The 15,268-nt window shown below is 44.1% G+C and overlaps 1 protein-coding gene across 11 annotated transcripts in view; it reads right to left on the bottom strand.

Moving 5' to 3' along the window:
- Window positions 1-867: 867 nt before the first annotated feature.
- CSNK1G1 (casein kinase 1 gamma 1) overlaps window positions 868-15,268 on the bottom strand; it is a 162,447-nt gene continuing 148,046 nt past the window's right edge. For 7 of the 11 annotated variants that reach the window (XM_059699064.1, XM_059699055.1, XM_059699018.1 and 4 more), the window contains 2 exons: window positions 14,880-14,986; window positions 868-6,783 (listed from right to left, as the gene is read on the bottom strand). In XM_059699064.1, the coding sequence (XP_059555047.1) occupies window positions 6,729-6,783; window positions 14,880-14,986 (162 nt within the window). In that variant the 3' untranslated portion in view covers window positions 868-6,728. Of the gene's footprint in view, window positions 6,784-14,879; window positions 14,987-15,268 lie in introns of those variants that run through there. The other 4 variants (XR_009453117.1, XR_009453119.1, XR_009453120.1 and 1 more) reach the window with 2 other exon arrangements.

Raw genomic sequence — 15,268 nt, 5'->3', positions numbered from 1 at the left:
TAAAAACAGCCTTCTCCCCCCACCTTTTCCACCACTTTTGAAAGAAAAAAATAAGCTTGGTGGATATAATAGTCTCAATGCGAAGTTTTTCTCTCATAAAGATCTTAAATTTTTTTTCTGTTTTTGCTTGCCTGCCAGTGGCAAGAAAACAAAACAAATCCTTACATAGTAATTGAATAGTGAAAAGAAACAAAGAAAAAAACAACAGAAAAATTGCAACCAATCATGCCCAGATTGGCAGTTGTTTTTGTGGCCAATATATGCCCTTGTGAGTTTATATTGCATATCCCAGTTATACCTCTGTCTGTATAGATGTTCCTCATTTATGGAGCAGAATTATAAAGCTCTATTCAAAGCTGTTCTATAGAGCAGATCCTAACTTCCTGGTGTTCCACCACCTAAGAACCACAGGAATATTGGAACTAGTATGTCAATGGTGAATGTCCAAATTCTGCCAGGATTATTTATATATTTTAGATTTTTAATTGATTTTTAGAGAGGAAGGGAGAGGGAAAGGGAAACAACAATATATCACATCCATTGGCTGCCTCCTGCACACCCTCTACTGGGGATGGAGCCCGAAACCCCAGACATGTGCTCTTGACTGGAAATTGAACCTGGGACCCTTCAGTCCACAGGCCGACACTCTATCCACTGAGCCAAACCATCTAGGGCAGGCATATTCATTTTTAAAGTGACCCAGAAGAGAAGGCAATGTTTAGCCCAAATGAATGAAGACTGTCAAAGTATCAGACATTTTCATTCACTGGAGGCTTGAATCCTATCAAAGTTAGGCCTAGCCAGACTCTTAAGTTACAAGTGAGCCAGGGGAGATAAAAACTAGACAAATCAACCAACCAAACAAAATTAGCCAAGAAAGGTAAGACATTTTATTTTACATACAAAAAGGGTGCAAACTGAGTCCTTTCCTCCCCAAACTGGGGAGGAGGTATACTTAAAGATCACATTTGTGTTTTCCATGGTGCCCTAGGAAATGGGCTACTCTGAGATAACTTATCAAGACCCATTTTCCCATTTTCTCCAAAGAAGGCTAGTTCCTCTGCAGAGGAATTTTTCCTAGTGATGTTACAAATTTCTCTCCTGGAGGAATAATTTCAAATACACTTGAAATTGACATTCATGTTTAAAAATACTACAAGTTTCATTTTCACAGCTGAGCTTTGTGACCAGTGCCAGGGTTTATGAAACATTACACATCTAAAACAACAGGTAAAAAAAAGAAAAAAGAAAAGAAAAAAGAAAAAGAAAAAAGGCATTTAACAATGATTAGACACATCCACACATCAATTAAAACTGATTTCTACAACTGATTTATACATTATCTAGTCTCAAAAAATTGCAATCAACATCCCAATATCTTTTTAAAAGTACATTGGGCAAAGATGAGTGAAACAAACAATATAATAAATTAGAGCATGTAATATATCCAATGGGCATTGATGAATCAACATTATTTTCCATGGGGGTGGGGGGACACTTCTATTTTTGGTTTCTATCTCTATCTTTTCTGCTGTTTATTATTTATTCTTCTGCTTGATAAATGGGACTCATTCCCAGAACCAACTTGCTGTGACACTAATTTGAGAAGCTCACTTGTTACTTGTTTACTTCCTAGAATATTCAGGAACACATGATCCCTGTAGCCTGGGCTGAGTTTTTATGGAAGTGAAATACACACAAATGAGCACACAGACACAAGCATACAAATGCAACCACACACAACCATCCGTAAATAAATTTCCCCCAAAGAAATGGCTCATCTTTCCTGAGACATTCCTAACAAATTGATAAGCCTCTTAAAAAAGCTTTCGGCGCAAGGGCTGGCCTGGGATTTGGTCTGGAACTCGTGAAGAGGAACACTGAAAAGGTCTCAGCTGCCCTGAAAGAGGGGTGTGTGGGGAAGGGGCACTCAGGACAGCTGTCCTCTCGTGTGTGTTACTGGGATGTCTGCATTGCACCCCCCTTTACTACCACGAATAGCCCTCTGAGCTGAGACTTTGAAGGTGGTAATGGCACTGGAAAGATGATTGTGAGAAGTAAAGAAGGAAACTAATAAAAGAAATTGTCCACCAAACTGTGGTTTCTGAATAACATCAAGTTTGGTAATCACACTAGAAATATATGGAGTACACATTCATTTTCTCCTTTGTAAGCTGATCTACAAATACTGGAGTGGACTTCCTGGTTGCTTTTTGAGGAAATACGTCAACTACTACTGTCTATATCCAGGGAATCTACTTACTATTTTGAATACAATGAAGAAACCTACTTTTTTTCACTTAGTCACCTGCAAAAGGAGTTAGGGGAAAACATGTTAAGACTGCTTGATTGATGAGACTTCCAAGATTTGTGGCTAAAAAATTGCTCAAAACTCTGCAAGCCCTCAGAAGGGCCAAGGTTTCCTCATATTCATATACAACACCCCCACCAAAAAAATAAAATCCCACAAGAAAACAAAACCATAGAAATCCCATTTTGATTCCTACCAATCCACTATGGGGAAGACTGAGAATCACTGTCCATCAACCTCTAGAAGGGACTTGCCTGGAGCCCTGGTGTCGGCAAAAGCAAGAACCCCAGAGACAAGTGCCTGTTATTTACATGGCCAGTGCAGATGGTGTGCCTATTTATCCTGGCTCCCTAAGGGTATCTGGAACTTGCCCACCTTGGGATAATGGCAGGGATGGTGGCAGTGACCTGGTGAAAGCAATGTTGGCTATGGCGCTGCAAGCTTCCACCCAGGCTGAGACACTCTAGCCCTACCGTGGTAGCTCCGACACTGGAGGTAACGCCAGGGCAACTCACTGGGAAAGGAACGCAGGCTTAAATATGAATATGGAAGAGGTGACTGGGACACAAGAGGCATGTGGGCGGAGGAGAGTTGCATCAGAAGAATGATCAAGTTCTTTTGAGAAGATGCTGCCATGGAAGTACTTACTTTTGAAAAATGCATGCTCACTGGGAGGGGTACAGAGTTATGTCTTTTGCATAAAAAGTTAAGGCTATGATCCGTAGTAACCACTCTGACATAACATCACCATCACTGCCTATTTCTAACATTGAAAGTGATTACTAACACTGAGAATTGACACGGAACATGTACTACCAGTGTACATTTCCAGTGCAGAGACGGAAGTTTAGAGGCAGTGGACACCTCTTCTGGCTAATGGTAGGGGCTGTTTCTGTGTAGTTGGAGTTCACTGAGAATTAACAGGCATTCATCACTTCTACAGCAAACCCCAGGATCCTGCTATCTCCTATCGCCCCTGCATTCCAAAGTAAAATGGAGCTTTAACTGGAGCCCAACCTAGTCACCTGACTTGTACCTCTCTAGATCCTGTTTACTCCTAGACAGACCCAAAATAGCAGGAGAGTGTTAATGAAGGCAGTCCTGAAAGCACACTGCTGCTGGCACACTCTGCCCACCCCTGCAGAGCTGTCTGGAGTGAGATCACTGGGAAACACCAAGGTGTGTAGAATAAGTGATTAACCCTTACTTGCTTAGACTTCGCAGACACAAGTCATGCTCTGGTCACAAAGGAAGGACCCTTTTTGCCTGTCCTGCTAGCCTCAATCTGCTCAGGATGCAATGCCTGAAGGCATGCAGGGCTTAGAACTCCCAATGGTATAATATGATGGATTTTGTATGAACAGATGCTGTTAGTACTTAATGCTAACTCAGAAACAATCGCATCAATTCCGAAGGAATTGGCACCATGGCTGTGAAATGAAGAAATCTCAACAACTACAGAGCAAGTGGATTTGGGTAGGTGGTGGGCACATGGAGTGCCCAACCCCAAGGACCTGGCTGAAGCATACAGCTAAGCAACTATAGCAACAGAGCGAAGGAGGGAGCCCTAATGTGCTGTTGGGGATAGAACTGATGGCTAAAAGGAACTCATCTAAAAATTTTTTGAAAGAAAATCACAATTTCTCAGGGCTGTGGGACCGCCTTGCAGTGCCAATGGTCCTGGATCACCATTGCCCTGCATGCCAGATGGGCCTGGGGCCTTCATCTTTGTTATGGAAATCAAATATCTAGCAAGGGATTTGTGGAGGGCAGAGTGAAAACAATGCATTAGGAAGGACTCCCCACCCCAACTGCTCAGATTCAACCCCTCAAGAGCTAGCCTTAAAAAAAAATTAAGACCAAGAAAGTCACAAACCCAGCTGCAAGGGGGCTTGCCCTACAGCCAAGCTGGTCACTGCCTTTGCTTTTTTTGTGGAAGCAGGGGGTGGGGAGGCACTTAGTAGGGTATGGAGTGCCAAGAGGCTCTAGGCTCTGCCACCCTTTCCCCTTGCCCTCCCTTAAGAGGCAAGGCTTTTTCTATACAGGTATGAGGAAGTTTCTATACAGAAAGTTAGAGTTGCCCAAATACCAACTGAGAAACTATGTAAGTTTCAGTGATTACACTTTAACCACTAGATAATGTCAAGGAAACAAATCCCAGTATTTGAAATCCTTGTGGGGAAAGGGTGTGGTTCTGTCTCTCCCAGCCACTGTTTTGTATACAGGGAAAATTCTTTTAAAGAAATGGAAAATTACAATCTTTGTATAAGCTAAGCAGGTTTGAAGCCAGGGGAATGATATTTCCTGGCAAGGCCTGATGGAACAGAGGAAGCCTAGTAACTCTGTTTCATGCTACTATTTCTGTTCCATTCATCAAGGGACTTGTCAGGAAATGCCAACTACCAGAAAGTATCCCCACACCCTCCAGTCCAAAAGACAGTCCTACACCTCGTCAGGGGCAATGATTTCTGTTCCCAAAACCACCAGGATAAGTCATCAGCCACTGTCCTCATGCTTAGCTCTCTACTCCCAAACAGAAGACCTCATTCCCTGATGTAAACAATCTCTTCTCCTCTATGACATCTGGGACAAGAGGTCACTGTCTGGGTAAGCTGCTCAACTCAAATGAAAACTGAGCATGAAAAGATGAACTCTGTACATTAATACTTTTTTAAAGCAATGAATGAGGAACCAAGACTCTTCGTGGCAGTATATCATGTGACTACACGATGTGGGGGGTGGGGGTGGCGGAGAGCATACTGGGGAGAACATGCTCTAGATGCATGGCCATCTTATTTGGAAGGAGTCTATGTCTAATTGAGAAGATAATTTCAGAGCTTTCATTTCAGTCTCCTTTCCCCTGGAATTCTCCAGCACCAATTAATCTCCCCCTCCTGCTACTCCAGCCCCATGTACTGAGTCCTATGCCTGCTGCTGTGGACCTGCTAGGAGAAAATCTGCAGGTGCTTGGTTTCTGATAAGGCAGGCCAGCCCAAATGTCTGACTCAGCTACTGGGGCAGACAGTACATACCAATTTTATTTCCTGGCCCTATGATGCCAAATCCTGAGTTTCCTTTGGCAGTTGGAAGGCAGATTCATTTTCCTCTCTTTTTGTCCACTAGTGGTAATATGGTGGTAGCTGTTTCATCACTAATTTTGTTCCCCAAAATCGATAAGGAAGTTACATGGCTATCTAGTTGGAAGTCCCTGGCAGTGGAGGAAACAGATGTTTCAGTTTGTTTTTAAAATTATCTCCTCTGGGATGAAATATCTCCTGGTCATAGTCTGGCTTGGCTGGCTCATCCCATGTGCCATAGAGGTTAGGTTGTCCAAACTGCAGGCTGATAAGGTCAAGAGGCTCTGGTAGGACATTCTTCAGTAGCTGAGAAGATGAATGAAAATTCAAGTATGTTTTCTTGCCAACCTGAGTGTTTACTCAGAATGACATAGAGTTTGGCTTCTTCTCTTCTGGGTGCTGTTGACCCAACTCTTTCCATTGAGATGTCCTCTGGACCCATGTTCTTTCTGAATGGCTTGGCTGGCCCCATCCCCCTCAAAACAGAAAAAAAGTAAAACTCCCAATATAACCAGACACAATATGCATCTGCCACTTTTTTTTGTTAAAAAAAAAACCAACAAAAACACAAAAAAACCAATAAACTAAAAGTGCAATAAAGTCAGTTTTTTTCCTTTGCTCAGAACAATTTGCATTGTTCTACTACTGACTGGAGAATAGAGTTCACACTTGTCAAGAAAGCTAAGAACGCCAACACATGGGGACAGTAGACTGCAGATTTCTCACAGCTTGTGTCCTACAGTGTAACCTCACAAGAGGGAGGGAGGGAGTAAACTGTACCCATGGCCAGCTGAGGATGGAGGCTGGGCAGGCACAGAGGAAGAGGGAGCCAGATATCCCTGGAAGGTGGAGAAAGTTCTTCTCCAGCTCAGGCCTGCCATCTTCCTCCTACCTTCTTGGCCGCAAGCCCAGCCTCTAGAGTTCCTTCGGCAGACAAAGCCTTCAACTCACTAGCTTTAGTGCTGGAGAAGGTTGAGGGCGGGGCAAGGACCGGGAGTAAACTAAGGGGCGGGAAGAGAATAGTAGTCCTTGAGTTTTTGTGAATGACACCTTCACTGTAAACAATAGGAAGGAGAGTCAACCAAGTGGCCCCGAGGGCAAGCAGTGGAGGAGCAGCAGCTCTGGGACCTGCTCAGAGCCTTAGGCAGGTGGGGACAGCCACTGACCCACTGGGCCCTGGCTGCCCACACTGGCTCCTTCTGGGGGCATCTCTTTTCTTCTTTTTGGTTTGGATCTCCACCCTCCCCTGCAGAGGAGTCCTTTCCAATGAGAAATGGCAGGAGCTGCAGGTGCAATCGAGTCAGAGTCCCCAGGACCTGAGGACTCCTGGGAGGCACTGGTCACTTATGGCGCTGAGCAGTCTTCTTCCTTTTCCTCTTAAAGAAACAGCAGCACCTGGGGCACAAGGAACATTGCAAATCAGTGTGAGAGGCTGCAGCTTCCAAGAGCCTCTGCTTTCTGCAGGGAGTGGAAGTCTCCCCCTGGCACCACCCACAGGGCCACCCACCATCTACAGTGCACATCCTAGAGGCAATAGGCAGTGTCTGCCAGGAAAGCCAAGGCAAGTAGCTGCTTTACTTCAATCTGCAGCTACCAAAACGCCACAGGCTAGGCATGGCCAAAACAAGCATTTTTGGAAAAAGGACACCCAACCCAGATGCCTCATCTTTCTGGAAAACCAAGGCTGGGGGTCTCAGGGCTGCATAAAAATAGGCTGCACTGTCTGCCCCTTGATATAGAGCACAAAATTATTTAATGCAACTACAGTGGTCAGTAGGTATGGAGGCTAAACTAAGGCAAACGAAAAACAAACCCCATGAAAGTATGATGTTTGGAACTCTAGGAGGATCTTGCAATGTTACCAATGAAGGAATAAGGATTCTCTATTCCCATCCCGGCTCCCACCCAGCTACTTGGAGTAGGCAGGAGAAGCCCTGATTCTAATAATAACTGGGAGCCCAGATATCCTGACTGGAATTAGCATAGCGCACTCTTCATTCGGAGAAGATCAATGCCACAGACCAGGAGCTGATCATCAGGGGGCATCTGGTGGGAGGTCTTCAATTTAGCTTCCAGACAATGCTGCTGCTGTGCCAGAGTGGGTTACAGGACCAACCCTGTTTAGGGTAGTGGCTGGGCCTGCTCCTTCACGAGCCCTCCAAGTGCTGCCTCCTGGGCAACAGCCGTAGCCCTGGCACATCTCTAAGCGTGAGTATCCTTTCCTTACTCCTGCCTTTGGAATAGGAAGCACCTCTTGTTCAGATAGTGACTAATCCAGAAGGGAGTGATGAGGGCTGTGGCATGGCTGGTGCAAAATAGGTCCTTTCTAGGACGCTGACATATGGGAAATGAGAAGGTGGTGAATGAGTCAAAGATGCCTGCTGATGGTGGAGAGTAACTTTGGAAGTATAATTCAGATTTGCTGGACCCTTGAAAGAAAAGCTTTTCTGAGAAAACTGTCTTTGAGTTGCTTGCCTATCCTTCCAGGCTTAATGCCAGGAATTCTATCTAATAAAGAGGGAATATGCTAATTGACCCCCATGCCATCACAAAGATGGCAGCACACACAGCCACAAGATGGCGGCGCCCAGTCCCCTCAGCACCCCAGCCACCTAGGGCCAGCCAGAGGTGCAGGTAACCAGGGCCGGCCAAAGCTTGCACTGCCGGCAGTGGCAGCAGCAGAGGTGTGATGGGGCATTGCCTTCCCCTGATCACCGGGTCACCTCCTGCTCCTGAGGGTTCTGGGACTGTGAGAGGGGGCAGGCCAGGCTGAGGGACCCCCCCCCTCCAGTGCATGAATTTTCATGCACCGGGCCTCTAGTATTCATATAAAAATAAAGAACTGTTGCTTACTTCCTAAACCCCCAGTTCACCACTTTAGCTAAGATTCTCTCCTTTTCAGCCAGACCCCTTTGTAATTTCCTATACCCATTTGACTAGTTATTAAAAAGTCGAACATTTCTTAGAATGTTAAAATAGACATTTATACAGACAATAATGGGTTTTATATCTGAATGAATCAAACATGGATTTTGGAAATAAGAGCACCTCAAGAGGGTCTTAAGATTTTTTAAGAGTATTAATGTCATTTGTAAAGTACTATTAACAGGTATGAATACAGTTACTAAACAAAGTGTCATGTGTATTTGGAGACTGAATACATTCTTTTAAATAAAAATGAGCCACACTTTTGATTGTTTAAAACAGTCCTTGCCCTAACCGGTTTGGCTCAGTGGATAGAGCGTCAGCCTGCGGACTGAAGGGTCCCAGGTTCGATTCCAGTCAAGGGCATGTACCTTGGTTGCGGGCACATCCCCAGTAGGGGGTGTGCAGGAAGCAGCTGATTGATGTTTCTCTCTCATCGATGTTTCTAACTCTCTATCCCTCTCCCTTCCTCTCTGTAGAAATCAATAAAATATATTTAAAAAAACAAACAAAAACAAAAACAGTCCTCAATGACATCCCTGAGGAAGGATTCAAGAAAATGATCTTTTTCTGTACACATATGCTTTAGAAAAAAGACATTTTCCAAGTTGAATGTCCTGAGATTAATATTAAACAAGGCAAATTAAATCTCATGGGAACACCAATATTTAAATATATTTACCTGATCCCTATTAACCACGACTTTCAGAGGGACCACTAACATTTAAGCCAATCTCTATTCTTACTCCTTTTAGAGGATATTAAGGTGATGATTTTGTGTTTTTAAGCAAAAGCCATCATAAGAAAAGTTTGAAATACTGTTTTAGTACATTTCAAGTGACGGGACTTTTCTTTTACCTCCTCCAAGGCAAGGCATAAAAACTGCCTGTTTATAAGCGTATCATAATCTGATGTGCAATGCTGTTCACCTGATTGGAGGAGAGTGTGAGCTATGGTTTAGAACCCCAGAATAATTTTTTCTGGTTACTGCAGTTAAAAGCTTAAGCAGTAGCAGAAGCTTTTAATAATTCTACCCACAAGGAAACAGACCCTACAATCTGCTCAACTCTTTGGTTTCTGTGGTAACTACTGGCAACAGGGCCCATTAAACTTGGTCAAATCCAGACCAAACCCAAATGGACACCATACAGATGTCTTACTATCAGAAGAGAATGAAGGCAAGGAATGAACCCTTCTTGGGTCTTGGGTTTGCTTCCAGTTGCTTCTTTGATTGGATAATCAGAAGATCTTAACATGCTAGAGTGAAACATGCTGGAGTGAAAGTCGATCCATTTTCCATATTCACAAGCCACCAAGTGCTCTTCCCTTAGGCCTCTGAGCCACTTATTTTGCCTTTTCGATGAGCCCTCCAAGTGCTCATAGAAAAGGCTGCCTCCTGAGCAATAGCCATAGCCCTGGCACATCCCTGACCTAGGGTATTCCCTCCTTACTCCTGCCTTTGGAATAGGTAACACCTCTTGCTCAGGTAGTGACTGGTCCAGAAGGGGGTGATGAGAGCTGTGGCATGGCTTGTGTAAAAGGTATGTTCTCTTACTATGTCCTGCTTTCTCCCTCTACCTATTCCTTTGCTCTGCTTCTCGTGCTTGTCCTTGTTGTACTTGTACACTCTTGCCTTGCTCTAATAGCTGGCTCAGGTCCCGCAGTGTTCATGAGGTCTTCCTTGACCATCCTGTCCACAGTGACTCTCAAGGGACAATGACATAAGTACCCTGGAGAACCAGTTGTCCTTTCAAGTATGTATGTCTTATCTCTCTAGCGAGATAGTACCTAAGCTCTTTGGGGAAGGCCTTGGGACCTCCTAGAGTTCCAAGCACTGAATTGGATGAGCATACAGTAGGCCTTATATTTGCAGTCAGAATCACATGACTGATATCTCACAGAGAAAAACAGACCATAGCAGTCATATCACACAGACTTATGTTTGCTAAATAAACAGGCCCAATGTACTCCTCGATGCTGTGAGACTACAAATTCTAACTTCATAAAATCCAGTTGTTACCTTTAATACATCCCTGTCCCTGAGAAACCCTGTAGGCCACTTGGTTTAGGGTTCAAAAAACAATGTTCAACTCAGTCACAGAAGACAAATAGAAACAAGGTAGTCATAGAGGCCAGCAGGCCATTATCACCAGACAGAATATGGTCCCATGCATGCAGACAATGTGGGAGAGTACAATTCCAGACTGCAAGAAACCACCTAGTTCAGGAGGACCTGGAGGGTGACAGGCAGTGTCCAGGAAGAGAGCTGGGGAGGGGGCTCTGTCTTATAGCAAGAATGCACCTCACCAAACGTGGATGGATTCTTTAGGGGTTCCCTTCCTATACACCTCATGTTCTTCCTAAGAATGCATTTGAGAAACCTGGAAAAGAGAGGCTCCAATATCTCATTAGCCAAATCAGCCCCTGGCCCACTATACTCTCTTATAGGAAGAGAGGACAACAAAAAAGGAAAAAAGGACAATAAACGAAAACACACAAACAAAATAAACCAAAATAACAATGACAAAATATCCACCTCGTCCCATGGAGCTCTCTTTTTTTGAGAGACATATTCTACAATGGAAGAACCAGCTAAATGAAAAAGAGAAGTCACAGATTTTTCCAAAGCAGTTCATTTCCAGGTAGAGACCATGCTGCAGAATATGAGATTATCCAGCAACAATTGTCCTTGGAGTTGTGAAGAATAATATTAAACAACTGACACAGTAACTTTGTCCTCCTACCTCTGTCCCTCCCTGAATGATAACATCTGGGTGTATTAATTTAAGAAAAAATTCATTCAATTAAAAAGTAATTTTGAATACTGTGGGATAGATATTGTTTTGACAGGAGGAGGCAACAATTAGATGGGTTTGAAAGGAAAGAAGGAATAGATTAATTCCTAGATACAGGCCTGCCCCGTTCCCACCTTGCGGATCTAGTTCCCCAGTCTGGGTGGTTATGGCAAAGGTGGCAAATGGAAGCCATTCAGTGTTCTTAAGGCATTTTGTTTGGCTTTGCCAATCCAGCCCAGTCTGGTCCACTCCCCTAGCATGTGGACTGGAGAGAGGGACTCACCACAGGTTGAGCATTTTCAGGCAGCTACAGAGTGTGTAAAGAGAAAAACACAGAAAGGAAGAGAGAGAAAGAGATATTAGTCCACAGACGTGAGATAGAAGCGACTCCCTGTGAGCCATGCAAACATGCAGTATGTTGTGTCTGTGTTTAGTTGCTTCCTCTGTCAAGGTAGGCCCAGGCCACTTGGTCCCCACACTAGAGTGGAGGGGGCAGGTGCCTGATAGAAGCATCATGATGGCAGCTGGATCTCAGTGAGGGGTAAAACAAAACAGAAAGAGAGTTGATGGGTGCCCCAGAGTGGGCTTTCCTGGGCATGTTCCAGGAAGGTAACGGAGCAAATGATCCTGTTTGTAAGAATTCAATCGAGCACCAAAGCCAAGCCAAATGGTTCCCACATGAAGTGTTAGTGTGCAATTTGTTAAGCTAACCTCCCAACTATTCTGAGGCTTTTACAAGTCTAACATGCCTGACCAAAGCAGTTAGCAGTTAGCTCTTCTTCTCAAGGGGAGACAGGCTTAAGAGACACTTTATTTTATTAGGAGAGGACTCAGAGTGAGGTGGATCACTGCTCTGGATGAAGGTATAACTGCAGAGAAGGGCCTAAATCTCATTCTTATTAATTTTCAGGGGAAATGAGGCCCATATTTGCTAATTTACAGCAGAAGTCAGTGGATAACCAAAAATCCCAGCATTCTTACTGTAACAAAAGTCAACAAAAAAGCTGCCTTGCCTTACTACCCTTCTTATCATACTTAAACTAGGGCATGTGTCCTGTAGCTAGCAAAAAGGGACGTTAGATGTTTATTTGTACATGGAACAAAAATTAAGACCCTCTAACTTCTCTCCTCCTTTACACAAAACAAGCTGGGCAAGGAACCCCAAACTAAAAGCTTGGAAGTGAGGGTTTCACATAGTCTCCCCAGTACCCTAGTTAAATCTCAATTTGGGCAATATCCTCTTTTTTTTTTACAACTAGGCTGCAGGGACAAATGGCATCACAGCTGCTTATATTGAGGGGCTGTCTGGGACACTTTGTGCTTCTCTAGCTGTGACCTTTGCCTGTGAAAATGATCAATTAGGTGGACACATGGCTTGCTGGCCTGGCCCCCCGCCTCCACACAAATAGAAGACCAAGAAGAAAAACATGGCTGTGCCCTGAAAGTTCACTGGGCAAGATGGATTGATAGCTCATGAAATCACTAGGGCTATGGTTGGCAAACCATGGCTTGCGAGCCACATGTGGCTCTTTGGCCCCTTGAGTGTGGCTCTTCCACAAAATACCACGTGCGGGCGCACACGTACAGTGTGACTGAAACTTTGTGGCCCATGCGCACAAGTTGGTATTTTGTGGAAGAGCTGGTATTTTGTGGAAGAGCCACACTCAAGGGGCCAAAGAGCCACATGTGGCTCGCGAGCTGCGGTTTGCCGAGCCACAGTTTGCTGACCACTGCACTAGGGGAATCAGCACACAAAATGCCCTAAACTATAAGCTTTTGGATGACATTTGGTTAAGTACAATTGCTCCCCTCTGGTTTCCCCATCTTTAAGGCCCAAACCTGAAACTGGTAGCAAAGAAACACAATGGTTCCTTTTTGCTAAATGGGGAGACATTAAACTCTCTTTACATCCTAGAGTTTAGATTACACCGGAACAGAATACACGAAATTGGAATCTCTTTGTGAATGACCCCCGATCTTACATACAGGACACAAACACCACACTCACATACACAATTAGTGTATACATTTACTGAAATGAGATGAGATGAATGGGTTCAAAAGATAAACCTGTATAGGGCACATTATAAGATTAAAGCCCATTCTATCTTGATATTCAAAATATGTTATTAAAAGCAGAGCTAAATTTCTAGTCTTCAAAATAGTAGCTACGGCAGTGAGTTGGAAGTGAGGTGGGGGTGGGAATGGGTACAGCCATCTTTCAAGCCCAGACAATGTTGGATCAGACCACACCTAGTGCAGTGGATCCTAACTCTGACTAAACATTCAAATCACCTCAACTTTACAAATTCCTAATACTTGGGCCATATTCCAGATAAATTAAATCAGAATCTCTAGGGCCAGGATTCAGACATTTTTCCAAAGTACATCCAAGGTTGAAAACCCATAGGGAAGGAATAAACACACTGTCTACTTAGCAGAAGAAAGTTCTGTCATGGAAACTGAAAAATTGGGAATACCATTAGCATCTCCAAAGTCCCTGAAAATGGGAGCATGTTTCCTTACTAAAATAGTCTCTTCCTGGCATTAGAAAGTCCCTTGCCCTCCTATGTATGTAGCAGGCCCTTCTATAAACCAGGAGAGGAGCACCAGAAGCTGCCCCCAGTCAGCAGGGACTCGACAGGAGACAGTTTAAGTCATCCTCACTTGCTTTTTATCTACTGGGTAGGAATCCTCAGGACCTGCTTTAAGAAAAGGATCTCCTGGAAGCAAAGTGAGCCAAGCCTGTAGATGGGGCAGTAAAGGATTGGGCAGGAGGGACAACCACGCAAAGTGTATCTGGAAGGAAGAAGAATGCAGGTCTTGGAGGCTCAAGAGACCACTTAGGATGCAATATCACTATAACTGAACAGGACACTGGGGTAGCCTGAATGTTCTCAAAGGGTTTACAAGAAAAATCATCCAAATCAGGCTTGGCAGCAGTAACTGATTTGTAAAGGACTTCTCTCTTCCTACCTCGTGTCTTCTTGAAGGTTAAACCTGGATTTGAATTTGGGATGGGGCAAGAAGGGAAAGAAGTGATAGAAATGCTGCTTTTGTAGTAGAATCAGCAGTTATTTCATCTTCTACCCCATATTCTAAGAGTTTAAACACAGACCATGCAGAGAGCACCAAGGGCTGGTGGTATGGACAGGGCGAGACATTCACATGCAAGAGCATCAGAAAAGGAGGTGGGGGAATCTCCTCACCCTTTTGGGATTAGTGTGATTTCCTTTCCTTCTCAAGATCCTTCCCTTATAGGTACAGAGACTATTTTCCTTGCCTGATTTATCTGAGTCTCTCTGAATCCAGAATCATTTAAGTGAAAACAAAATGGCCCTGAAAACCCTTGCTCCAGGACTATATATGCAGAGTGGTTAGCCAAGAACCAGAAGTTTTATGCTGTTCAGCACAGCCCATGGTTGAGATAAGCAGATTTTTCTGTGTCCTATAGGGAGTAAGAAGATCCAGGGCACCAAGAGGCTCATGACTACTATCTATTATAGGTCTTCTATAATGATTCTTTTAGTTCACTATGTCTTTTGCCTCATGTGGACTAGAGAAATATGACTGTCTTCCGGAAATCACAACTAAAGAAGGGCAGCAGCAGCAGCCTTACAATACCATGCAAAAATAAAATGGTCAAAAGAAAAAAGCTATGGACACAAGCATGAGGAATTCAGTCTGAGATGAGCAGCACACAGAGAGGAAGAGACAGGTAAAAGATTTTTCAATCTATGACTCAAGAGCCCCCTTGAAAGATGAACATACTTAGCTTCCTCCACTACTTCCACCTCAGCGTGAGCTGTGATTGGTGCATTGGAGTGGGCTCCTGTGGGGTCATCGACATTCAGCTCTCCATTGGTTGAGCTAACCACCTGAAACAGAAAGACAGAGTGTGACAGACACCATGACAATAGGAGCCTCTTGCCAGTGCCAGAGAGGGTCACTAAGGGAGATCTGGTCTCTTGCTTAGGTACTAGTCAGGCAGTGTCTGGAATGTTTGTTTTCCTAGGTTGAGGGCCAACTGTCCTAAGTTAGGAAAGGTTCCCAGATCTTATCATGTGAGGACACAAAATTCAATGATGTAAACATATAATGATGATAACTTCCATACTGAATGTCTACTCTGTGTCAAGGACTCTACTAGATTTTGTGTG

This window comes from Myotis daubentonii, chromosome 1, assembly GCF_963259705.1.
Source record: "Myotis daubentonii chromosome 1, mMyoDau2.1, whole genome shotgun sequence".
Lineage (NCBI taxonomy): Eukaryota > Metazoa > Chordata > Mammalia > Chiroptera > Vespertilionidae > Myotis > Myotis daubentonii.
The sequence above is the reverse complement of the archived record's forward strand: the minus strand, read 5'-3'. Positions and strand labels throughout refer to the sequence as shown.